Source organism: Triturus cristatus, chromosome 6 (genome assembly GCF_964204655.1).
Source record: "Triturus cristatus chromosome 6, aTriCri1.1, whole genome shotgun sequence".
Taxonomy (NCBI): domain Eukaryota; kingdom Metazoa; phylum Chordata; class Amphibia; order Caudata; family Salamandridae; genus Triturus; species Triturus cristatus.
In genome coordinates, this window is record NC_140589.1 from 1,929,543,745 (window position 1) to 1,929,570,669 (window position 26,925).

General features: G+C 46.4%; 1 protein-coding gene across 1 annotated transcript in view; it reads right to left on the bottom strand.

Annotated features, from left to right (window-relative positions):
- LOC146822512 (uncharacterized) overlaps nt 1-26,925 on the bottom strand; it is a 169,017-nt gene that overhangs the window by 53,257 nt on the left and 88,835 nt on the right. The window contains exon 5 of the mRNA XM_085613630.1: nt 5,315-5,428. Within this exon, the coding sequence (XP_085469756.1) occupies nt 5,315-5,428 (114 nt within the window). The remainder of the gene's footprint in view (nt 1-5,314; nt 5,429-26,925) is intronic.

Consider the following 26,925-nt stretch of genomic DNA (forward strand, 5'->3'; position numbering starts at 1 on the left):
AACTGCATGAACACTCGCGCAGGAAGGGAGTGTTGGGGTTTGAACTTGGAAATCAGCATTTGCATGCTGTTGATCCTCACTAAATTTGGCTGAGCTGTGGCCGCCAGAGTGTCTATAGTCGCACCTAGGTACTGTTGTACGTGTGCGGGCTGGAGATGGGATTTTGGGTAATTTAGTGAGAATCCCAGACTGTGAAGGAGGTGAATGGTGCGGGACATGCGGCTGGCACATTGCTGGGCTGACTTCGCTTGAACGAGCCAGTCGTCCAGGTAAGGGTAGACGTGTATGTGCTGCCTCCGTAGATGTGCCGCCACAGTAGCTAGGCACTTTGTGAAAACCCTGGGTGCTGTTGTCACGCCGAAGGGCAGGACTTTGAATTGGTAGTGCTGCCCCTGGACAGTGAACCTGAGGTATTTTTTGTGTGAGGGGTGAATGGGTATGTGGAAATACGCATCTTTGAGGTCCAGTGTGGCCAGGAAGTCTCCCTGCTTGAGAAGCGGAAGGACTTGCTGTAGAGTGAGCATGTGAAAATGCTCGGAAAGAATGTATCTGTTCAGGGGTCTCAGGTCTAATATAGGTCTGAGAGACCCGTCCTTCTTTGGTATTAAAAAGTACAGGGAGTACAACCCCGTACCTTGCTCGTGGACGGGTACGACCTCTATTGCGCCTTTTAGAAGCATACTTTGCACCTCCTGCTGTAAGAGCATTAAGTGCTCTGAGGACATAGGACGGTTTTTTGGAGGTATTGTGGGTGGAGTGGAGGTTAGTTCTAGACAGTAACCGTATTCGACAATATCTTTGACCCACCTGTCCGTGGTGATGGAGATCCACGTGGACAGGAACCTTTGTAGCCTTCCCCCGACAGGTGTTAGGTGGTCGGGAGGAAGGGAGAGGGCGTCACTGCTTGTTCTTGGGGGAGGACCTGGTGTTGCCGTAGCCGCGTCCTCTGCCCTTTGTACTGGAGCCACGATATCCACCCCGGGTGTTTTTATCGTAGGTGGTTTGTGTATTGCCCTTGTTGTATGTTTGCTGTGACCCCTGTCCTCTACCTGCTCCTCTATTTCCGGGGCGACGAAAGGAGCCGCTCCGAAAGGACTGAGTCTGGAGAGCCCCCATGGACTTTGCAGTGTCCGTGTCCTTTTTTATTTTTTCTAGGGTGGTGTCAACCTCCGGGCCGAATAAATAGTCGGGGTTGACAGGCTGGTTGAGTATGTTATTTTGCACCTCTGGTTTGAATCCGGAGATTCGCAACCAGGCATGTCGTCGCAGCATGACGCTAGTGTTTATGGCCCTGGCAGTTGTGTCTGCGGCATCCAGCGCACACTTGATGGATGCGTTTGTGAGGAGCTGTCCTTCCCTGATAAGGATCTCTGCACCTTACTTGTATTGGTCAGGGAGATGTTGGAGTAGTTGCTCTAATGTGTCGTAGTGCGCTCTATCGTAGCGAGCGAGGAGCGCTTGAGTATTGGCTATACGCCATATGTTAGCTGCCTGGGCGGCAACCCGTTTGCCAGAGGTCTCTAACACCTTGGACTCTTTGTCCGGGGGAGGAGCGTCACCTGTCGTTTGCGAGTGTGCCCTCTTGCGAGCATTCGCAATTACCTCTAGACAATGGAGTCTAGAGGTAATTGGCCTCTGATGTAAGTAGGGTCCCCAGGCGCTGATCTGTATTTCTTGTCGATCCTGGGGTTTATCACCCTTTCCCTGGTGGGTTCCTTGAAGATGTCCTTGGCTGGTTTGAGGACCCCTTTCAACATGGGCAGAGTCTTTACATGCCTTTCTGAGGATGCGAAAGTGTCCATAAGAAAGTCGTCCTCGACGGTGTCAGAGTGAAGCTGCACCCCATGATTGGCCGCAGCCCGTTCAATTAGAGCGTTGAACGCTGCAGTGTCTTCTGTGGGAGATGTTTTTGCTCCATAGAGTTGTGGGTCCTGTGCATCTAGAGGTGCACCTGGGTCCACAGGGTCATCAAAAGCTTGATCAGGGTCCTGTTGGTCGACAGGGTCCATGTCTCCGTGGTAGGGGACTTGGTCACCCATGTAGTCCTCCAACGCATCCGTGTCGGACTGTGTGGGAGAGAAGGATTGTGGATCCTGGTAGGGTGAGTGGAAAGGTTCGTAAAGAACAGGTTCTGAAACCACCGGCAGCTTTCTTTTTAGTGGGATCCGGAAGGAGTCCAAAGCCAGCTCCGAAGTTATCCTCCGTTTGTGGATAATCATCCTGCCGGTGTCGGCGTCGATGAGATGTGATGGAGACGTCTCATCAGAGCGGTCTGCAGGTGTGACCGTGGTGTGGGTGACCCGTGTCCTGATTTGGAACAGTTTCGGGGCCGTGGATGGTGGCAGGCCAAAAGTAATGTTGGCTGGCGCCGAAGAGGCTGCTGGAGCTTTTATTGGCTCGGAGCCCGACGTGTCCTGGAGGACTTTTTTGGTTTTGTTGCTTTGCGCCGCAACGGGTCGCATCTGGAGCGCCCTCGAGTCTTTAGCGCCGACCGGTTCTGTAGAGGCGGCCGTGGACTTTTTCGGCGCCGGTGGGTCATCGAGTCGAGGGGCGGGAATGGCCGTCGACGTCTTCGATGCATGAGGCTTTGGTGTTGCCGTCTAAGCGATGTGATACGCAGCAGGCAGTTTGACCTTTGGGGTCTGAGTCGATTGCGTCGTATGTCGACTCCGACGTCGGCCGCTTCAAGTTCGGCACCGAAGTCTCGCTTGGTGCGCTCGGTGCCGACGCTTTTCGATGGCGTCGAAGGTGTGGAAGGCCTCGATCCGACCAGCGCCACTTTCGGTTTCGGTTTCAATTGAACCTGAACAGCTTTTGGTTTCGGTTTCGAAGAAGGGAAACCAGCCGGTTTGGGCAGTAATGGCTGCCGCTGAATGTCCGAGGCCGGGCCCGAGGGCGGGGCCGAAGAACTGCGGGATAGGTCTCGGGTAAGGCCCGAAGGCGATCCCTCGACCGGAGCCATAGACTGTTGCACTGGGCTCTCTTCAGTCTGAACGGGTAGGCCTTGCTCGTCACCGGAGCTACTCTCTTCGGCCCCTAAGGCCTCATTGTAGTCTCCTACCTCGGTGTCGTCTTCATCTCTGCGAAAGAGTGTTTCGTCGACGTCTTCCGATCCGGAGTCATGTTCGGAAGCGGGACTGGAGGGTAGGTTCTCTAATTCTTCGACATCTTCGGTCTCGGCGTTGAAGATGTCAGCCGGGGCCGGTGCCGCGTGCTGTGCCTCGAGCCTCGCCGCTCGTCGATTCCGTAGAGTCTTCTTGGATCGGAACCGGGCACAGGCCATGCATGTAGATTCGTCGTGATCCGGCGAAAGGCATTTGTTGCACACCGGATGGACGTCGATGTGTGGATATTTCGCATTGCATACCGGACACCTCTTGAATGGTGTCCTCGATTCCATCGTCGATGTCGGGTCGATGGTCAGGTAAGATGCGAAAAGTTGGTTCTGGAAGTTAGTAAACTAACAAAGATACTATCGATACCGATCGAGAAACAGTACCGACGCGAACTAAAGGCCTTTTGGCCTCGAAAAAATATTTTCCTAACTTGAGTCAAGATAGCACATCCGAACCCAATGGCGGAAAAAAACAATCTGAGGATGGAGAGGATGCCCATGCGCACTGTAGTCCAGGGGAGGAGTCACCTATCCCAGGATACTTCGAAGACTCTTCCAGGACAACAACGTGCAAACATCCGGACCCAACACTAGGCGGCGATCTATGCACAGATATGAATTCAGCAGCCCACATGCCTCGAACAACATGGTTACAACAGATTAAAGCACTGCTAATCGACATAGACTTGAGGGGGACAATTCATCCTTTAAACCCATATCATCCCCTGATGTAACTAAGTCAAACTATTGTCAAACTATTGTCATGGATCTTTCAGAGTGAGACACTTGCGGTCCAGAGTATGTATTTGACGGACAGGTTCACAGATTCTAAATGCTGCAGCCTCCTGGGACCATAGTGGGATACCATCATGGTACCAATAGACAGGTGTGTTTTCAATTCAGAGTTGGAATATTGCCCCTCAGAGCTCTTGGGCTGCTGGTAGGGGCGCAATGTGTTCTGGTTGCAAATCTTACTCAGAAACAGTTGCCCACGTCCTTTTTGTTTGCCCCAGCTACATGTCTCCCCTGCAGAAAAGGCTTATACCCGTCTGTAAAAATTTGGGGACTAGAAGTAGCGCTAATGCACTCAGAATTTTGAGAACTGATCCCTGTTTAATAATTGCTGTTCCAGTTGCTAAGTTCTTGGGCTGGATGTGGATATCGAAGTCAAAGGCATTCCCCAAAAATTTAAATCCAGAGCCGTTGAACATTGCAAAGAGTTTATCACTTGCGCACACCGATATGCACACGTGACGTTTTGTATGTTGGCAAGTTTTGCTCCTGCTAATACAGAATATACAGCCGAAACCCACACAGCTCAGCAAATCGTAGACATGTGCTGTGATGCTCCGAATCTTGTATGTTGGTTACTGTGCTCATCGTGTGTAGGTTAACTGTTCATTATTCAATTGTGGTTTAGTGCTACTTTTAGGTTTTATCAACATAAAATCATGATAAGCATATTAAATCAGACATAGGTATGAACATGTAAGTTGGCATGGAACTCTTTTTTTCTGTGAAATGTTTTTAAGAGCTTTATAGCTTGTATTGCTTAGATTACTGACCCGATTGTATATGCACTAGGATTGTACAAGCTGATATTTATGAGCAGTGCAAGATGACCACTAAATGTCTAGGTCACGTTTCATACTCCATTTTAATATATTACCATAAAAGGGATACATAAAAATAAAATATCAAGGTTAATAACAAAGATAAAAACATGCATAAAAACATTTCTAAAAGAAAGAAAATACCTAGGTGGTTAGAGTTGGTTCGATCATGCATCTACTGTTAATACGGACTTTGTTTTGTGAAATGTGCTGGAATGCTTTTATGGTTTTAACCGAAATGAACCTAAATGAAATAAAGAAAAAAGATAACCTTCCAACCACCCCATTCACTAACCTGCCAAGCTCCTCACTCACTAACCTTCCAACCACCTCACTCACTCACCTTCCAACCACCTCACTCACTCACCTTCCAAACACCTCACTCACTCACCTGCCAACTACCTCCCCACTCACCTTCCAACCACCTCCCTCACTCACCTTCCAACCACCTCCCTCACTCACCTTCCAACCACCTCACTCACTCACCTTCCAACCACCACACTCACTCATCAAACAGCCCACCACATTGCCAATCACACACTAATCGCTTACCGAAGGTTGATGTTTCTAGGAATCTTAGTCTTACCGGCATCCGCACTGTCCCAGTCTTCTCTTCCCGTGCGGTCCAGGGGGCTCCTGATGGGGGATTGGGATTCTTTCTTCAACCAAAATAGAAGGTCCGGGTTGGACACGGGATTTGCTGCAATCGTAATCACTTTGCATTAGTTTAAATGGGAAACAACTCTCTAGAATTTGAGAATGGGCCCAGACATGTACTTGACAGTCAATGGCGTGGATCTTAAAATCAATTTACAAGCAAATAATAACAATATAGATAACAACAATACCAGTTATGATAACAATAATGATAACAATAACAATAACGATAATAACAATACTGTACTTTTCCACTTAATGCTGAACGGATTGAGCTCAGTTCCAGCTGATAAAGTCTCTGTGAGGAATGTCTTTTGCTTTCAAGGCTCTTCCTGAACACCAGTTAAACAAACAGAAAAAGGAAAGTCAGATGCTCATTAATACTTCAGTAACACATTAGGTAAGTTGTCCCTTGCAGGTGTGTGCAAGAGATATTTGGCATCTGGGGGGCTATCAGACGGGGGTATTAACTCAATCAATCTCGAGAGAGAGAGAGCGAGAGAGAGAGAGAGAGAGAGTAGAGGAAAGACGGACTTGGGTAAGGTAAGTGACCGTAGGCATTATTTGTACAAGGTGGAATATGCCTATCGACCAGCCCGGTGGACGGGATGAGCTCGCGAGCCAGAAGAGCAGACAAGGGACTCTGTGGCCCTAAACCTGGGTCTTCGCACCTTGTGCCAGCCGAACCTGCTTCCTGCACCTCAGATAGTCATTGCTGCTCTTGTTCCTCACTGAGAAATTGAGTGGAGGTGCATGCATGCTATCAACCTGGGGATACGCAATTAAATCCGCTAATTAATGTTTGAACTTTGTGCCAGAAGCTTCTTCCCAGCACCAGACAGACAAGAAACCTAATCCAGGACTACCCAACCACTGTATCCACCTACCACCGCTGCACAATCCTCCATCTTCATAGAAGAGCAGCTCTGCTCTTGACTAGGCTAACTTCGCCTCCACCAGCCAGGACATCAGTCTCCTGCTCTGCACAGCCCGAGCGCTGCAGCAGGTTGGTAACTGGCAGGAAGCCCATGGATACAACTGCACTGGCCCCACAGTGTCCAGATCACCTGTTAACCCTCTGCCTCCCAGTGCTTAATTTGTGAAAGAACGAGTGCTGGTGCCCAAAGCGGTGTTTAGAATCCTCTGGCCGGGGCTTTTAAATATCGACACGCTGAATGCGTAGCCTTGAATCCACCTCATGCCTCTTTCATTCCTACCACACTCTGCCCTTTTCCCTGTCATACAGCTTCCTGCTTCCCCCTTTGAGGCAGTTTTTCTATCTTCTATCCCTCCTTCTTTCCTCAGTGTTTGTTTTTCCCTCTTTAGCTCTTAGTCAGGATCTGATGAGGAAAAGATAGTGCCGGGCCCCCAAAACTGAGTGCTGGTGGCCCGACGGCAACCATCAGCTCAAATTAGGCACTGCTGCTTCCCCCACATTTACACTGAAAAAATGGTCCCTAAAAATCTTGGTATCTAATGCATGGAAGCTCGCATCAACACCTACCACAGATCCCTACTCAAGCCACACCCCTCAAGGAGGCAGCTCACATTAGTATCCTGGCCTTCCCAGAGCACATTAGACAGCACAAGGAGTTGAACCAGTTCTCGGTGCAGCACAGTATGAACATCTCTTTCATTCAGGCACTAAAATCAGCTAGACATCTTCTTCCACTTACTAAGTCACATAGCAAGAGTCTTTACAGAAGCCTGGATTTCACGGTGACACTTGAGTTACAATACACATATGAATATGCAAGGGCGGCTCTGTATTTCAGTACAGTATGGAATGGTGTCATTATTTCACATTGAGGTACTACATTCATACAGAGAAGCATTATGTGTGGCCCTACCACCACAATCTGAGCACCTCTGAATCTGTTGTAAGCTCTTACCAGACCTCAGAGGGGTGAGTCCTGCCTCTGGAGGGTGGGCAATCTACGTGCTAGACAGTCAGCAGTGGAACCTCTCCAGATGTACAACAGGACGATAAATTATCAGCGGCACAACCAGAACTCACTTCAGACATGTTTTTCTGCCCTTATTAACAAGGGCTTCAAGAAAGTAACCGTCTGACGTTTCGCGCCTATTTTTCACATCTTCGATCCAGAGGAGAGAAAGTGTTGTGCAGCTTGCTCAGTGTTAGAGGTCGGGTTTCTTGCGTAGTCGTTAGACTCTAAAGAGTGAGTCATATGCTGGCCTTGTGATGACACACACTTTTTAGATGGTCCCTTATTACCCTTTGGGGAGGTGGAGTTTACCTACGGTCCCTCCCTATATAAACCCTGATTTGCCGAGAAGCCGGTGCTTGGCTTTCGGATTCCTGGAACCAACTCCACGCCCCTTTTTGTCCTGCCACCTGTTTAGCTTTCCCTTGTGTGTGAGAGGCTGCAGAACGATAGTTGTGCTGTCGCTCTCTAGTACCCCCACCTTCCTTCCTCGAGAAACGAGACTATTGAGGCTTCCCTCTTCGTGGCTGAGTACGCGACCGAGTCGGCTAAACCAACAAAGACGCGGCCGCTTCAGAGAACTGCTACAATTCCTGTTCCCCATTTGCAGACCAATCCTGTTGAGATTCCCGCTCCCCTGCCGCTTGTAAAGCTGCCTTTTTCTCGCTCTCTGATTCCTTGGATTGTTATCCAACCGTAGTGCATTGGTGGTGTTTGATGGTAGGAAATAAACGCGACCGCGCCTGCTAGAGTAAACGCGGTCGCGTCTGATTGTTTGGTAGTGGAAACAATGTATCAAGATTTCCGAAAAAGATAGTTAAATGGGAAATCTTTCTCACGAGTACTACGCTTTAATAAGGCATTCGTATTTATATACGGGCAAGATTCACACGCGTAGAGCACAAGCAGTGCACCTTTATACTTCAGAATTGTTTTGCTCTCCAGGCAGATTCTCCAGGCGAGTTTCATTTGATTTAAAGGAACAGACTCTGTAAGATAGGGATTATAACTTTGGCAGGGTGATGTTTCTCACTATGAGTTTTAATCCTTAGGGTTAGAGTCGTTTGTTCCTTATGTTTAGTCTAGGGTGACCAGATTCTCAAAACAAAAAACGGGGACAGGTCATAGACATAGAAGTAGGACTAAGGTTTGTCGTAACCATCGACATAAAAGTAGGACTATTTGACAGCTGTCATAGACATAGAAAAAGGACTACAAGGACAGCTCCCTCCGCAGACCGAGATGAAGCATTACAGACGATATTAGTTTTTGTCATACCTCATGTGGGCTACATAATGACAGAGATTGTCATCAGACTTGCAATTATACATCTTGGAAGATCATGAGGGGCCTAATTCAGAGTCCTGCGGTTAGGGTACTTCATCAGAAACTTGACTGACTACCTTGTCTGCAAAACCCTCTGCTTGCCCACTCTATTTTGATTAGGGTAGGCTGCCTGCGCTCCAACGGCATTGCCCCTTCAGGCTCTGCTCATGGAAATTTCACTTCGACCGCCCAGCAGAGTATGGGCAGTTAGAGTAAAGGCATCAGACGGTCTCAATTATTTCGAGTGAACAATATGATGTGCCCTCCTTTCCGTCCATCACTGCCCAATAGAAACTGGTGGTCACAAACAGAAAAACAAATAATCATACCCAACACCAAGATATAAAACACTCAGGGTGTGGGGGCATTTTTGTATTGTTTAGAATATTCTTCCACTTTAGAAGTTTGTTTCGAATAAACAAATACGTTTGGAGCGCGGTCATCAGAAACATGGCGGGCGTGCACCAAACTTTTTGAGCAACAAAGATCACTGCAGGGCTGAAGGTGTTCTCTTGATAAGGTATCAGGCCAGACTGATGGAGGCAATGACCGATGGCTGCCACGTCATGATGACATGGGTGGCGCTGCGTGGACAAAGAGAAGGGACATCCCGAGAGAAAATGTCTCTCTTCAAAGGATTTCACTTCCTGCTACAGCGCTCACCAGGCGCGCAACACCCATTGAACTCAAAGGGCTTCAGCCCCCCCCCCCTCGTGTGTGGCAGCCCAGGATGAGACCGCTTCCCGGGCATGCCAGAGCACTTCACAGGTCTTTAAAAAGACCATTTGCATTTAATGAGGCCTCGCTGTTGTTTCACCCCTTCTAAGAGCCCCTGCAGCTCCACTCTGCCTAGATTCAGCCCCCCACCCCCGAAATCAGCGCCACTCTGCCTACTGTTTAAAGATTTAGCCCCCCCCCCCGAAATTTTTGCTTAGCCCCCCCCCCCCCCCCCGAAATTTGGCTCTAGTGGCGCTCACCACAGTGAAGTCACACGCAGTGAAAACAGAGCATGAGCGCGGAACAGTAAAAAACCGGGACATTTCTGTGTTTAACCCAGACACTGTTCTAAAACGGGGACATTTGACTCACTTGGAGAGAAGTGTCGGGACACGGGGACACTTCTCTAAAAACGGGGACCGTCCGGGGAAAACCGGGACGTCTGGTCACCCTAGTTTAGTCTGCTGGAGTGCCCCATCTCATTGTTTTCAACGCCCATTCTCTGCACTGCTGCGTCATCACGAGATTCCTTTTGCCTCAGGAGATGTCCAGCTGGTAAGGGACAGTGTGTGTCAAACATAACGCCGGCACTAGGTGATTCATGCTACTATTAAATGAGGAGAGGGGATGGTGTAATTAATATTCTCTTCCTTGTCTTCCCTGTAGGTTATACCCTTCCTGCCCATTCTGAAGAAAACCAGCTGGGGGATCGGAATAGCTAGCATCCACAGCTTTTGATCCCCACATCTCCGAGGGTCCATCTGTGGGTGTGTTTACTTGAATATTTCCCACCCATAGAGGGGCTTTGGGAGTGTGGGGAATTACTCGTCGCTCCTGTGGATTGAGCTGGGAGATCTCACCTGTTGGTGGTGTGTGGCAACAGAAAGCCAAGCCCACAAATTAAGTCCACCCGAGCGACGATGAATCCAGAAGGTGCTAGTTCTCTAGTGGAGAATCCTATTCAAAGTCCCACTGTAGAGGAGTTGGCGGCAGCACTCATGGATTTCCAGATAGAAGTAGGGAGACTTAGAGTAGAAAACCTCCAACTACATACAGAATTAGAAAGATACCATCATGCCGACAGTGCTACGGTAGGAGAGACCCCGCAAAAGCATAAGCGCACCTATATACAACCTGCCCGCTTTACACTTCCTTCTCCACCGATAGAGACTACCAGTGCGAGTTCAGCAAACCCACAAGCCATTCAGGTGTCCGTGCATACACATACTCCCGTCCCTCTAGCCGTGCCTGAAAGGTTTTATGGGGATAGTGCGAAATTCAGCGTGTTCCTTAATCAATGTCAACTACATTTTCTCTGTAAGGCTTCTGCTTTTCCAGATGATGCGGCCAAAGTCGCCTTTGTAATCTCATATTTAGGGGGAAACGCGGCAAGTTGGGCAGTACCTTTAGTTGAAAGTAATGACGCCCTTTTGAATAATTTTGCTTTGTTTAAGGACAGGTTGAAAGGCTTGTTCTTGCGACATACCTACGTACAAGCCAGTGATAGTGAGCTATTAAGCTTAAAACAAGGAAATAAAGATCTTCTTACCTATGTGACAGAGTTCAATAGGTTAATAATTGAAACACAATGGCCGGTTTTATCGCGGATTAAACGATGACTTAAAGGATCTCCTTTCTCACATAGTTGACCCCCTTGAAGAATGTCATGCCTTCATAGATCTAGTAGTGAAACTGAATCACAGGTTAACGGAACGTAAAGGGGAAAAATCCTGTGGAACCCCGGCTCGTTTCTTGATAGTGAGAGGGGATAAAAAAGAGAATAAGGACCAAAAAGATACTAGCGAACCTATGCAAATAGGAGGCATGAGAAACCCTTTGACTGCCGAAGAAAAAGAAAGAAGAAGAAAACAGAATCTTTGCCTGTACTGTGGCAAAGGCGGACATTACGCGAGGGGCTGCCCTGCCAAAACAGGTACAATCACTAAGACAGCCGTGCTATGTCAAGAGCAAGGTTTCCCTGAGGGAAAATAGAGAACTTGAAGAAAGAAGAGACCGTTTCTTCAAGTTGTCCTCAACGTAAGGTCTCATTAGAGGTAGCTAGTATTAATACTCCCGTGTCACGCCATTTTACTTTATCGGTTACTCTCATTTTATCTGTTCAGAGTCGCAAGACTTTATCCATTCTTCTAGATTCAGGGGCGACGGGTAATTTCCTAGACATACACCTGGCTCAGACTTTGAAAATTCCTTTTGTGCCCAAGGCCAAACCGGAGCCCATTAGAGCTGTGGACGGAACAGAATTATCTTCTGGGTTAATAGCTTATCATACTTCAGCCTTGGCCATGGTATGCAGTAACGGACATTCCGAAAAGATAGTGTTTGATCTAATAGACACCCAATTTTGGGGCTATACTTGGGGTGCCATGGTTACAAGCACACAATCCTCATATAGACCGGAACTCTCGCAAGGTCACTTTAAAATCCACTTACTGTATGCTGCATTGTTACCAAGAAGCTCATGAGTGGGAAACCCCGTTATGTTGTGCCATGGAGGCACAGGAGATGGCCCTTCCTACTATGTATAGTGAGTTCAGAGAAGTCTTTGATGTAGAGAAGGCCTCAGCATTACCTCCTCACAGGAGTTATGATTGTCGCATTGATTTAATTCCTGGGGCCAAATTGCCGGTGAGTCGGGTTTATGCGCTGCCTGAGATGGAATATCTCCAACAATACATCTCTGAGATGCTGGACAAGGGTTTCATAAGACATTCTACCTCTCCGGTGTCCTCTCCCCTCTTCTTCATTCCCAAACGTGAAGGGGGTTTAAGGGCGTGTCTTGATTATCGCGCATTAAACAAAGTGACCATAAAAAACAAATATCCCTTACCACTCATTTCAGTATTACTGGATCAAGTGCGAGGGGCCAAGATAGTCACTAAATTAGATCTTCGTGGAGCATACCATCTAATACGAGTCAAAGAGGGCCACGAATGGAAGACTGCATTCCGTACGAAATTCGGGTTATACGAATATTGCGTCATGCCATTCGGTCTTTGCAATGCCCCTGCGGCCTTTCAATTCTTCATCAACTACATTTTACGTGAATATCTTGACCTCTTCGTGATCGTGTACATAGATGATATCTTGATTTTCTCCAATTCTGAACAAGAACACGTGGAGCATGTAAAGAAGATATTGAGAAAATTGATTGATAATCATTTATTCGCTAAATTGGACAAAAGTACCTTCCACGTGGATAGGGTAGAGTTTTTAGGGTTTGTTATCTCCCCTGAAGGTATACATATGGATCCAAGAAAGATAGATGCATTGATCAAATGGCCTAGTCCTACCACTGTAAAAGAGGTCCAATCCTTTATCGGATTTGCGAATTTTTAAAGACGCTTTATCGATCACTTTTCAGATCTGATTGCTCCCATTACTCGACTGCTACGCAAAGGAACTGCCTTTGTTTGGTCCGCTGAGGCAGAACAGGCTTTCTCTCAGCTTAAGAACAGGTTCACTACTGCGCCTATCATTAGTCATGCTGACAACACGCAGCCGTATTATGTGGAAGCAGATGCTTCTCAATATGCAGTGGGGGGCGTTTTATCCCAATGCAATCCAACAACGGGACGTTTACATCCTGTAGCATACTTTTCGAAGACCCTTCTCCCAGCCGAACAGAATTATACAATTGGCGAACGAGAACTCCTGGCTATAAAACTCGCTTTTCAAGAATGGAGGCATTATTTATTAGGGTCTCCGCACACTATTACCATCTATACTGACCATCGTAATTTGCAGTTTTTTTTAAATCAGCCAAGGCGTTAACTCCAAGACAGATGAGACGGGTTCTGTTCTTTAGTGAGTTCGATTTCGTTATTACCCATCGTCCTGGACCACAGCAAGGAAAAGCTGATGCTTTGTCCAGATTGGGATCTGATAAAAAGATGCTAAACATCGAACCTCCCCCTCTCATTCCTTGTCATAAGATTATAGGAGTCAGTGATATCGAAAATCCACCCCCACCCTCCTTGACTCAGTTAATGAACGCATATGGTGAGATATCACCCCTGGAATGGGTGAAGAATCCACAACACACCATTAAAGACGGTTTATACCTCCATGATCAGAAAATATATGTGCCATTGGCAGACCTGCAACACCAGATAATCAACTGGTGTCATGACACCTCCTTAACTGGTCATCCTGGTGGCGAAAAGACAGTTCATCTTTGTCAACAATGGTTTTGGTGGAAGGGTTTGAGCAAGGATGTTCTGTCTTATGTCTCGAAATGTCCTGTTTGTGCCAGACAAAAATCTTTGCGTACTGCCCCTGCAGGATTACTCCATCCTATACCTATTCCGTCAGTCCCCTGGCATACAATCAGTATGGACTTCATTACAGACTTACCTCAAGTACAAGGATACAACACGATCCTAGTGGTGGTAGATTTGTTTACCAAGATGGCACACTTCATCCCCTTGAAAAAACTACCTTAATCCAAAGACTTGGCACAGGTGTTCATAGACCAAATCATTAAATTGCATGGCGTTCCATCTGTGATAATAACCGACAGAGGTGTCCAGTTCATTTCACGTTTCTGGCAGGGGTTGTGTACAGCTCTAGGAATAGACCACAGATTGTCCACAGCATACCACCCCCAGACAGATGGGCAAACCGAAAGGACTAATCAGACTCTAGAACAATTCCTACGGTGTCTGTTGTCTACCATCACTCCGAATTGGGTACAGGCCCTACCCTTAGCAGAATTTGCATACAATAACTCCACTCATTCTTCCACTGGTGTTTCTCCCTTCTTTTTTGCTCATGCGCACCATCCTAGATTCCTTCCTTTCCCGGTACCTATTCATCTAGACAACATCCCTGCAGTCTACCAACATCATGCTACCATCTTAGAAATTTGGGAAGCAGCCACTAGAGAATTGAGGAAAACCAAAGAAGCCATGAAGGCACAATCTGATAAACATCGTCGTCCTGCTCCAGACTATCAAGTAGGTGACAGGGTATGGTTATCTACCAAGAATTTAAGATTAGTAGGCCCAAGGAAGTTGCAACCCCGTTACGTGAGCCCTTATAAAATCACTAAGATCATCTCTCCTGTGTCACTTAAACTTGAGTTACCGGAAGACATGCAAATTCACCCAGTATTCCATGTTTCCTTACTCAAGGAATATAAACCCTCTCAGAATCCTGAAAAACCTCCTCCTCCTGTCCTAGTGGGTGGGGAAACAGAATACGAAGTAAAACGAATCCTTGATTTCCGTAGACACAAGGGTAAACTGCAGTACTTGATCGACTGGTTAGGATATGCTCCTGAAGATCGCTCCTGGGAACCTGCTGAAAATGTACACGCTCCTGTTTTAATTAGTAGATTTCATGCCCTACATCCCACTAAACCCCGGTCTTTAAATAGACCTTTGGGTGGGAGAACTGTTAGAGGTCGGGTTTCTTGCGTAGTCGTTAGACTCTAAAGAGTGAGTCAAATGCTGGCCTTGTGATGACACACACTTTTTAGATGGTCCCTTATTACCCTTTGGGGAGGTGGTGTTTACCTACGGTCCCTCCCTATATAAACCCTGATTTGCCGAGAAGCCGGTGCTTGGCTTTTGGATTCCTGGAACCAACTCCATGCCCCTTTTTGTCCTGCCACCTGTTTAGCTTTTCCTTGTGTGTGTGAGAGGCTGCGGAACTATAGTTGTGCTGTCGCTCTCTAGTACCGCCACCTTCCTTGCTCGAGAAACAAGACTATTGAGGCTTCCCTCTTCGTGGCTGAGTACGCGACCGCGTCGGCTAAACCAACAAAGACGCGGCCGCTTCAGAGAACTGCTACGATTCCTGTTCCCCATTTGCAGGCCAATCCTGTTGAGATTCCCGCTCCCCTGCCGCTTGTAAAGCTGCCTTTTTCCCGCTCTCGGATTCCTTGGATTGTTATCCAACCGCAGTGCATTGGTGGTGATTGATTGTAGGAAATAAACGCGACCACGCCTGCTAGAGTAAACGCGGTCGCGTCTGATTGTTTGGTAGTGGAAACAATGTATCAAGATTTCCGAGAAAGATAGTTAAATGGGAAATCTTTCTCACGAGTACTACGCTTTAATAAGGCATTCGTATTTATATACGGGCAAGATTCACACGCGAAGAGCACAAGCAGTGCACCTATATACTTCATAATTGTTTTGCTCTCCAGGCAGATTCTCCAGGCGAGTTTCATTTGATTTAAAGGAACAGACTCTGTAAGATAGGGATTATAACTTTGGCAGGGTGATGTTTCTCACTATGAGTTTTAATCCTTAGGGTTAGAGTCGTTTGCTCCTTATGTTTAGTCTGCTGGAGTGCCCGCATCTCATTGTTTTCAACGCCCATTCTCTGCACTGCTGCGTCATCACGAGATTCCTTTTGCCTCAGGAGATGTCCAGCTGGTAAGGGACAGTGTGTGTCAAACATAACGCCGGCATTAGGTGCTTCATGCTACTATTAAATGAGGGGAGGGGATGGTGTAATTAATATTCTCTTCCTTGTCTTCCCTGTAGGTTATACCCTTCCTGCCCATTCTGAAGAAAACCAGCTGGGGGATCGGAATAGCTAGCCTCCACAGCTTTTGATCCCCACATCTCCGAGGGTCCATCTGTGGGTGTGTTTACTTGAATATTTCCCACCCATAGAGGGGCTTTGGGAGTGTGGGGAATTCCTCGTCGCTCCTGTGGATTGAGCTGGGAGATCTCACCTGTTGGTGGTGTGCGGCAACACTCAGCTGATATGTTTACATTACTCCACCTACAAGGACGCCATGACGGATTACCACAACCAAATCAGAACCACCAAGAGGAACTTCATCCACAACAAAATCATGGGCAACTCTACCAACTCCAAGGAACTCTTCAGCGTCATTCAGGAATTCGCAAACCCACGCAGTGAAGCCACAGACATCACCCCGTCCCAGGACCTCTGCAACAAGCTTGGAACCTACTCCCACTTCAAGATCAAAAAAGTCTACGACAACTTCATCGACCATCCACCTGACATCACAGCTGGCCCCCTGCCCTCCAGAAACACCAGCCAGCCCACCATATCCAACTGGACAACGATCGCAGCCCTCATCCTACTCGACCCATCAGCGGCTTTCTACACCGTCTCCCACCGCACACTAGTCGCCAGACTACACAATGCCGGCATACAAGGAACAGCCCTGGACTGGATCCGATCATTCCTCACCGGAGGAAGCTAAAGGATCAGACTACCACCCTCCCTCTCTGAGAAAATTCGATTTTCGATCGTGATCGTATCGAACCGCCATTTTGTGCTCCGTCGCCATTTTGTGTTGCCCTCACTCAGGCAGCACGACGATCGGAGTCTTTTTCTGCTTTTCCTGCAATAGTGTGTCGAAATAACCTTGTGCCTCTGTTTACAAAAGCTGGTGTCGGGGACTGGCCGAGTACACTAATCCCTGTCTGGTTTTTCTAATCCCTGTCTCAACTATCTGTTGGTTCACACTATTCTCTTCTGATTTTATTTTATCGTCTGGCCTTCGCTGTCCTCTGCTCGTATTCTCTTGTTTCACAACTATCCTTCAAAACACACAAACGTATCTCGTCACCTGCAAGACAGCTACAAGTCAGTTAATGAATTAGCTCATGGGGTGGGGTAACAAACACAGTTAGAGGAGAGGCTTCTTCGAGTTACTCAATACTTTATTTTCAAACCTTTCCTATTGGTTCTGTTCTGTTTTCCAACTTTTCTTATTGGCTCCTTTTATATGTTTTAGGTGTGTTCTTAGTTAATGTATATGTCACCTATGTCCTATATAAAGTTGTGCGCCACGGAGTGAAGTGGCAGTCTCCTGAGAACATACCGTTTGTACTTCTAGGACAACTGTACTAGCTGCAGCTAATAAATCTGATCTTTTACGCCAACAGAGTGTCCCCGTGTCTCTGTGTAGCTAAGCAGGAGAACCCAGGAGATTAAGGCGTACCCTGCGCAGCCAGGTCCAAAAGGTTCTGGTTCTTCAACTGGCGCCCAACGTGGGGCGGCTTCAGTGGTACCAGTTCTGCCTGAAGGTCGTGAGGAACCCCGCAAGAAAATTCTGGAGGAATCGCGAGCCACGTCAAGCGACCCCTGTATGTCGAAAGTGGTCCGAAGGTCTTTTTAAGCGCGGTTACTCCTTCCTGACGGCTACTAACGACTGCTACCCTGACTGCTGCCCTGCTTTGGCCCTTCCTTTGGTGATGTATGGTAAGGCGAGACGATAGACGGGCCTCTGTTGGCGTAAGAAGACGTCCTTAGTTAAGTATTTGGTAGGTCGCGCCCACAATTTTGGTTCTTTGTTCCTTAGATTCGACTATTGCAATAGCCGAAGTCGAGGGGTAAGTGCATTTGTGCTGCGTAAACTGAGTTTTGCACCCTTGAGGTTTGTGAACAGTCCGGTGAAATCACACGATGCCTGGTCTGACTAAGTTTGGAAAACTTTGTTGATTTGGTTGTAATAGGGATTCCCGGCTTGAGGACTCTTGTCCGATTCCTTCGGTTGGAACTCCCACATATGAGCTCTATTCTAAACATGGTGTTGGCCCCATTGCCTTTAACGAGACATGGACCCGATACACGAAGAAAGATAGTGTTTTAAAATGGCCAGAAAATGGTAGTTTCGATTCTGATGTGCTAGATAATTTGGAAGCAGTTTTATTCAAAAGAAAAGCCCGGCCGGCAATGTTTGACTCTTTCCGCCTTTGGCGTAAGGAAGCCAAACAGCGAGAAATTAAACAAGCAAAACGAGATAAGAAAGCACAGGGTATGACAATTATACAGGCTGCCCAACAATTCAAAGATGATGAAATTAATAATGTGATGGAAATTTCAGAAAGACAGCATCGTATGGCGATAGATAAATGCTATCCGGTGTTGCCTGTTTCCCCTTCCGATAACAAGAAAGATTTAGAAGAAGATCCCCTAATGTCCCATTTATTGAGATTGCCTCCGCCCTATGCACAAGGTGCTAATGCACCCCAGTTGTTACAGCCTGTTCAGCTGCCAGCAGTACCTCCGCCTGTTCCGGCTCTTCCGCCTTTGCCCCTTTTAGTATCTCCGCCCCTATCAGTTTTGCCTTTAACCTCAACTTCTTTGCCCTCATCTCCTGATCTTCGATTTCCTTTGCCTTCTGCTCCTCCTGCAATTACCGGTTCTCCTTCCGTTAGTTCGCCTAATACTTTGTCCCCTATTCTTATGTCCAATTCTCCGTCTGTGCGTAAGCGTCTCAAGGACACCGTCACTGGTATTCTATCTCCTTTCTTTGAAGCTTTAAATGTGTCTCCGGCTTTTGCTCGAAGACAGTCTCGTAGTCAGTTCCCAGATTCTGAAGAACGAGAAAGGTTGGACTCTCTCGCACGTAAATGGATCAAGAGGGGTCCCCAGTATAGCGTGCCTGATATTATGTCTACCTTCTCACAATGGAATGCGCCTAAGCAAAGATATGGTTTTAATGTAATGTGTGATACTCTTATTAAAGAATGGGAGGATGTGAATTCGAGTTCGATTCCACAGATGTTCAGACTGATTTTGATAAAGGACTTGTTGTGGGTCCTAAGGTTGAAAACGCTGTAAGGACACTTATTTCCTTTAGATCCTTGTTGTTCTCTCAGACTTTCTCTGATTCCGATCCGTCGGTTAAACCGACACTGAAACATTATCCCATGAGAGAGGTTCCTCCAGTTTGGAAGGAGGAAGTTGCGGCTCAAGGTAATAATCCAGCTATTCCTGCTCATTTTCAACGTATATGGGTGCATGTCCCCTGGAAGAGATCTGAAGTTTTAGCACTTAAACAGACTCTACCAGATCCTCGTAAAAATCCTGCGGGTTATTATAAAGAATTATCACAGACGTTTGATGCTTGCATCATGAATCTAGCTGATATCGACATGTTAATGGGGAATGTAGTTCCACAAGCTTTATGGGCTAAGATTCGTAGAGAGAATCATGATCAAGCATTAGGTGGTGATTGGGCTGCTATAATTGCCGCAGATGCAGCTCAAGTGGGTGGTGCCAAACCTGATGCTTTGGTCTCGGAACTCCCTGGTAGAATTATGACATTAATGAAAACGATGATGCCTGCTTTGAGAGTTAATTGGGATAAATTAGCAGCATGCAAACAGAAGAAAGATGAGAGTGTCTCTGATTTCTTTACTCGTTTCGAGGAGACATTTATTGATCACAGTGGTCAAGATATGGCTACAGAGGGTGGTCAACGATTATTTGTGGACAAATTTGTATTTAATTTGCTTCCCGAGTTGTCACACAAATTGAATGATTCTGAAAGTTCATGGGATGTTTCTTCTTCTGCCCAGATATTGGCTACTGCACAATATTATGAAAATAGAGATAAAGAAGAAAGAGAAAAGCAAGAGAAAAAGACGAAAGAATTGAAAACGAAGGTTCTCTTGCAACAAGCTTATCCTCCTCGTTATGTTCAGCCTCAGTTTCAACAGCCTCCGCAGTTTCAGAGGTTGTATCAAAAACCTGAGTCATATATTCCGCGACCTTTGTTAGGACCTAATCAATGTGCCTATTGTAGAGAAGAAGGTCATTTTAAGAGTAGTTGTCCGGTTTTATTGCAGCGCAATGGAGCATTATCTGCTCCACGAGGTCGTGCTGGCCTCCAGTCAGCAAACAGAGGTAGAGGTCGAGGTATGTCGACACAAGAACAGCATTCCCTTCCTCTTCCTAATTCCGTGAATTATTTTGATCAGCAAAATGTTAGGTCTACACAGTATTACAATGAAGATTGTTATGTTGAAGGCGAGAATGAAAGTCTTCATACTAACTAGGACAGCCATAGACAAAGTAAGGGAGTTGTGTTGACTCCAGTAGATCAGAATGGACCCTATGTTAATGTCACCACAATGGGTGTTTCGGAGCCATTTCTCCTAGATACTGGTGCGATGAGAAGTTCGATCATTCATTCCAAACTCCCTGGGGCACCTTTGTCTGGCTTAACAAATGTTTCTGTAGGATTTTCTGGCGCCCCTGTTCGTAATCCGGTTTCTTGCCCGTTGCCTATTTCAGTTGGCCCTTATAATTTGGAAGCTCCACTTCTTTTAACGAATGGTTGCGGTGAGAATCTGTTGGGTTTGGACTTATTAAAAAGAATGCATGCTACGATATATTGTTCTCCTTCTGGTGTACATCTTACTTTAGGACAGAAACTGACTTCTCCAATGTATTTGTCCAAAGATCAGTTTCCACCTGAATTGCTTTCCCTTCCGGCAACGCTTTGGGCCACAGGTACGAACGACGTGGGCTGTCTTGAGATTCCGCCTTATGTTGTCACTCTCAAACCTAATGTTGAATTGCCACGTATTCCACAGTATAGAATTTCCACTGAAGGTGAAAACTCGCTTTTGGAAATCATTCATGATTTGATTCAGAAGGGTGTGGTTGAGGAAACGAGAGGTAACATATGCAATAGTCCTATTCTTCCTGTTCTCAAACGCACTGATCCTTCTCAGCCTCCTATATATCGTTTTGTAATTGATCTTCGGGAGGTAAACAAAATTGTTGTACCACAATTTCCTGTAGTCCCAGATATCACCGCTCTGTTGACGATGATACCTTCCACAGCGACTTGGTTTTCTGTTATCGATCTAAAGAATGCCTTCTTTAGTATTCCCATTGCAGAAGAGAGTAGGGATATTTTTGGCTTCTCTCTTGGAGGCCGAAGCTTCCGGTTTAAGCGCGCACCTCAGGGCTATTGTGAAAGTCCCTCTATTTACAGTCAAGCTTTAAAATGTTATCTTGATGCTTTTCATTTGCCGTCTGGTTCTGCTCTTATTCAATACATGGACGACTTGTTGATTGCTGCTGATTCAGAAGATATTTGCAAAGATGTGACTGTTGCATTGTTACGCCATCTGTTTAATTTAAATCATAAGGTTTCACCTTCAAAACTACAATATGTTCGTCGAGAGGTTACCTACTTGGGTCATCTCCTATCAAAGGAGGGACGACGATTAACCCCAGGACGAATTCAGGCACACAAAGGGAGGTACGTGCCTTTCTGGGTATTACCTCTTATTGTAGGCAGTGGATTCCGAGCTTTTCTCTGTTGGCTAAACCTCTGTTGGCACTCACTTTGAAAGATACACCTCAGCCCCTTCCGTGCACTGGCGAATGTCAGAAGAGTTTTTCTGACTTACGTGCTGCTCTGTGTTCTGCTCCTGTATTGGGTACTCCTGATTACAGTACGCCGTTCACGCTCTACGTTCATGAAAGAGAGGCTTGTGCGTTGTCAGTTTTAACACAGCGATTTGGAGATAAACAGCGGCCATATGCATATTTTTCGGCTACGTTAGATCCAGTAGCTAAAGCATTACCTAGTTGTCTTAAAGCAACAGCAGCAGCAGCAATTTCTATTCGACAGTCTGCTGGAGTAGTGCTAGATAACACACTTATTGTTATGGTGCCGCATGCAGAGGATACCTTAATAAACCGAACGAAAACACAACATCTTACGAGTGCTCGTTTGTCTGGATACGAGTTGACGCTTTTGGCTAGTCACGTGCACATCAAACGATGTAACACTTTGAATCCAGCTACTTTGTTGCCTCTTCCAGTAGACAAAGATGACCAAGAACAACATGATTGTTTCCTCCGTACGGAGGAAGAGACAAAAGGAAGAATTGACTTGAAAGATACACTGCTAGAAAATCCGGATGGAATTCTATGGGTGGACGGTTCTTGTTTCAAGCTTCCTAATGGAGATACAGTTTCAGCCTATGCTGTTACTACTTACATACAGTTGTGGAAACAGCACGCATTGGACATAACTCAGCTCAAGCAGCAGAACTGGTAGCATTAACAAGAGCATGTGTGTTGTCCAAAGGAAAAAGGGTGAACGTGTCCACCGATAGCCAATATGCTTTTGGTGTAGCGTTCAATTTTGGGCGTTTATGGAAGGAAAGGGGATTTCTTACTTCACATGGCACTAAAATACAACATAGTCAATTAGTGACTGATCTTCTTGAGTCACTTTCTTTGCCTACCCAAATAGCAATTGTGAAGTGTAGTGCACACAAAAAAGATTATTGACGATGTTGGTCGAGGAAATGCATTTGCGGATGAAGTAGCGAAAAAGACAGCGAGAGATGCTACAAGTCGAATGTATGTTGCGGGTCCTGCGAATTGGGTTAGAGAGAGAGGAATGTATGAGTATACAGTAGAAAGTGTAAGGTCGATTCAGAAAGACGCTACAGAGAAAGAATTGAGCAAGTGGAAAGAAAGTACAGGAATGTTGGATGAGATGGGATGTTGGGTGGAATTGTCTGAGCACCAACGTTGGCTGTTACCCGACGCTTATGTGCTACCAGTAGTCACTATGGCGCATGGTCCAGCCCACTTAAGTGCGAAAGGAATATGCAAGCTTCTGGCTCCAGTGTGGCAGAATGAAGGAATCCCAAAGTGTGCAGACAATGTAGTGAAAGATTGTATTGTTTGTTTGATGTACAATCCGGGAAAGGGGACCCCCAACTCCGGCAGGTCACTTTGCTCCTCCGACATATCCTTTTGAGGTGTTGCAGATCGATTACATTCATATGGAGCGATGCAACAACCTCAAATATGTTCTGGTGGTAGTATGCGCTTTTTCTAGATGGATAGAAGCATACCCTCTAAAAGACAACACAGCCTTGTCCACAGCTAAAGCTCTACTAACAGAATTTTTCCCTAGGTTTGGTTTGCCGCGCATTGTCTGGAGTGACAATGGGAGCGAATTTGTGGGCCAAGTCATGCAAAAAGTTTGTGCAGGTCTTGGTATCAAGCAAAAGTTCCATGCGGCAAATCATCGACAGTCAGCGGGTTTAGTAGAATGTTACAATGGAACTTTAAAACTAAAACTAGTGAAAGTTCAGGCTAGTACAGGACTTAGTTGGCCCGATGCTTTACCATTGGCTCTTCTGTCCACCAGAACAGCAGTACACTCTCGTTTGGCACTTACGAAGTGGTCTTTGGACGTCCAGCTAATGTATGGGGAGTCCCTCACCCTAAGAAATACTCAGACTTACCATATCCAATGTTAATTGATTACTTGCATGACCTTACGACTAAATTGCGTGTTCTCCATCAACCGGTTCAGAGTGCTTTGCCGGAGGTTTCCACAGACCCAGGTCATTCCATCTGGCCAGGTGATTGGGTCTGTATATAGAACTTTCAAAGGACGAAAAATTTGGAACCAAGGTGGAGAGAGCCCCGAATGGTTTTGCTCACCACGAGACCAGCAGTGAAAGTCGAAGGAAAGAAAAATTGGATTCACGGTGTGCATTGCAAGAAAGTGCCTTTGGCTCTTCCGTTCGATCAGTGGGTACGTAAGGGCATTAGAGACTCTGAGAGCGAAAAGGTTCCACGATTTGTACCTTTTAGTGATGCACGCCTGAATGGAACATTGTCAGAGAAAGAGGACGACGACATTCTTCAGGAAGCAATACCACCACATCGTCGCTTGAATACGACCAATCCGCGAACATTGTTCCGAGACCAAACTGTACCTGATAAAGAACACTATAACCTAAGACCTAGACTAAAGAACACTTAAGATTTCTCTCTCCTATGTAGTATTCTATCCCGGTTGCAGGGTCACGGTAGGAGTCTTGATTGCGACCGGAGTAGTGGCAATAGGCCTGCAGGACTTGCAGTGTCATAGGACGGCAGACAATCGTGATTAAGTGATTGAGGAAGATTGCCGTGAGCATCCACTTAGAAAGATGGAGACTACATTAGGCAAAAGAGAAAGTAAGGATAAAATGAATCATTGTAAAGAAATGTATAGTCGTTGTGGTATTGGTTTATGTATTATTATATTATTGTGTATTCTTGGATTGTTATTGCTCTGTAGCGAAAAGTTGTCTCTCCTACCTCCTCGTCTTATTCTACTGTCTCTCCACATCTATTTCATACACTTCCTCAACATGAACTCATTAGAAGAACTGAATATTACAATAACTCATTTGTCCAGTTGTTACATCAACACCAATTAGTGATAAATACAACAAACTGTTGGGTGTGTGGACTTATGCCACATACCGTAGACAAGCATTTACAATGCAATGGTCTCGGCATTGTTAAAGTTAGAGCTATTGGCATTGCTCATGACATTCTTTTTGTTTATGTTTTTGTTTTTAAAACATTTAAAGAAACGGCATTGTTATTTACAATGTCAATAGCTTAATCACTCTCAAATGCGAGACCTATTGCATTTGCACCCACACACAGAGCCACCCACACAGAGCCACTCACATAGAGCAATCCACACACAAATAGAGCCACCCACAGAGCCACCTACACACACACAGAGTTACCCACACACAGACAGACCCACCACGCATAGAGCCACCTACAAAAAAAGCCACCCACACACACACAGCCGCACACAGAGCCACCCACACACACACAGACCCTCCCCCACACACACAGAGCCACCCACACACACACACACACACAGAGCCACCCACACACACATAGCCACCCCCCACACACACAGAGCCACCCCCACACACACAGAGCCACCCCCACACAGAGCCACACAGTAACCTCAAAATGTAACACATATCTACTTTTTGCTGGATCAACTGACAAACCCCTCAACAGGCTCTATGAAGATTAAGATTTCATGAGTAATTATTTTTTTTACAACAGGAAGTGAAGTATAATTTGAAGGGAGCCAGATCCTAAATCTGAGAGCAAAATATATCCTGTTTTTTATTAGAATAACTGGCAGACGCTGCTCTTAACATGGTTTGGTAAATAGAGTTAACCATATTTGAATTTAAAATTAGAAATGCTAATTGCGGCTGCTCCGGCTTTATTACTGCAGTTGCAGAGTGAAGTTCAAAGCACCAACACAATATGTTTTCGTATTGCTACAGGAGCCCTGGTAGACATTGTGACACCAGCAATGCGGATAAATCGAAAAAGATTGCTTTACATAAAGAAACGACACCAACATAGCTCCCTATGAAGGACACGGGTATAGATAAATGTACCTGGCCTATAAACACACGAGTGTCGGTGGGAGCACACGCATGTGCACGCGCGCACGTGATCACACACACGCACACACACAGATGAAGCTCGATGTGCAAATGGATGGCGGCAACAGGAGATGGAGACAGGAAAGTCATCACCCATTCAATCTTTGGCTCCTCACCGAATAAATCATTTTTGCTACACAATGAAATATTCATTCTCCGTGTCCAGCTCTTCACCATCTACTGCAGATTTACACAGAGTAACAGGGATGCGCTTTAAAAAGCAGAAATTCACTCGCAAAACATACACATATGTACCCCAATGTACTTTTTTTGGGAACACGTGTGCTGCACGGGAGGGAGGGGGGGGGCGTGGCTGCTTCCATGCACTGCGCCTTTGGGTGTCAGCCCTGGTGCTGGCTGACAATTCGTCCTGACAACTTCACCAGATTCTTCTATGCTAACATTAATTATACATAACTTCTCTGTATAAATCCGTATTTTTCCACATAACATATGGAACATGGCTGGGAGGAGGAATCCCTAGGGTTTCAGCCCGCTCTCTTGTGCAGAAGCGAACAGCCCATCACTTCAGAGGCCATCCTGCAGCGTTCTCTCATCTCGCACAATTCCCAGACTGCTCTTCGCCCCCGCACAGCTCACTGCCATTCATATTTCCGCTTCCCAGTCCGAGAATCTTATTAAAGAGCTGCAGTCCTAAACTTTTCAATGAAATCCTTAAAATGTGCATCACAAATGCTGCCGTGTGGCGCGCTGTGTGCAGGAGTAAGTACCGCCCTGCACAGGAGCTCTCTGGAGCAATGACAAAGGAATCACCAATCCCACAAGAACATACGGACATTTCTGATGGGGCGTAACGGCCAGACAGAGAGCTGCGGACTAGTTTGGAGCTGGGGAACCAGTTTCGAGTTTCGGCGTCGGCTCAACGCCCTATGATTCTGGGCAAATCACTTTATCTCCCGCGCCTTCCAAAAATGGATGTGCAACGTAACTGGTGCTCAAGTTAAGCGCTCCAATAGCTTCGGTCGAGTTCGAGATATATAAAATGCAGAAGGTGTACTGTAAGTGGAAGTGTAGATGCGGGGCTTCTCATGAGAGTCCTGGTGCGCAGCGATCAGGGACCCACTGGTATTCACGCCAGTCTCCGGGTTACATGCCTATGAATCTTGGCCTCGTGCTCTGAGCTTAGTGCTCCAATTTACATAGAACGTTATGACTCGAAGTTAAATCCTAAGTCTGCATCAGCTACTTACACCAAAAACATAGACTAATCGATCATTCGGTCAACGTACATTTTCTTGAATTGCCCTCCTTTCTGATCTTGTTTATTTTTTGCAGATTCCTCAAGTTGTCTCACACTTGTGGTTTTACTCATCTGCGTGGTAATACCAGACAGTTGCGGGCAATGGTATGCCTGGTCCACTGATTCACTAGTGCATAAGCGTAACCGGTCCGTGCATGGGGCTCAGACCAGCATAGACCGCTATTGGAGCAGACTTCCGCCAGATACGCCTGACCAGAAGTTGTATCAACCTCCAATC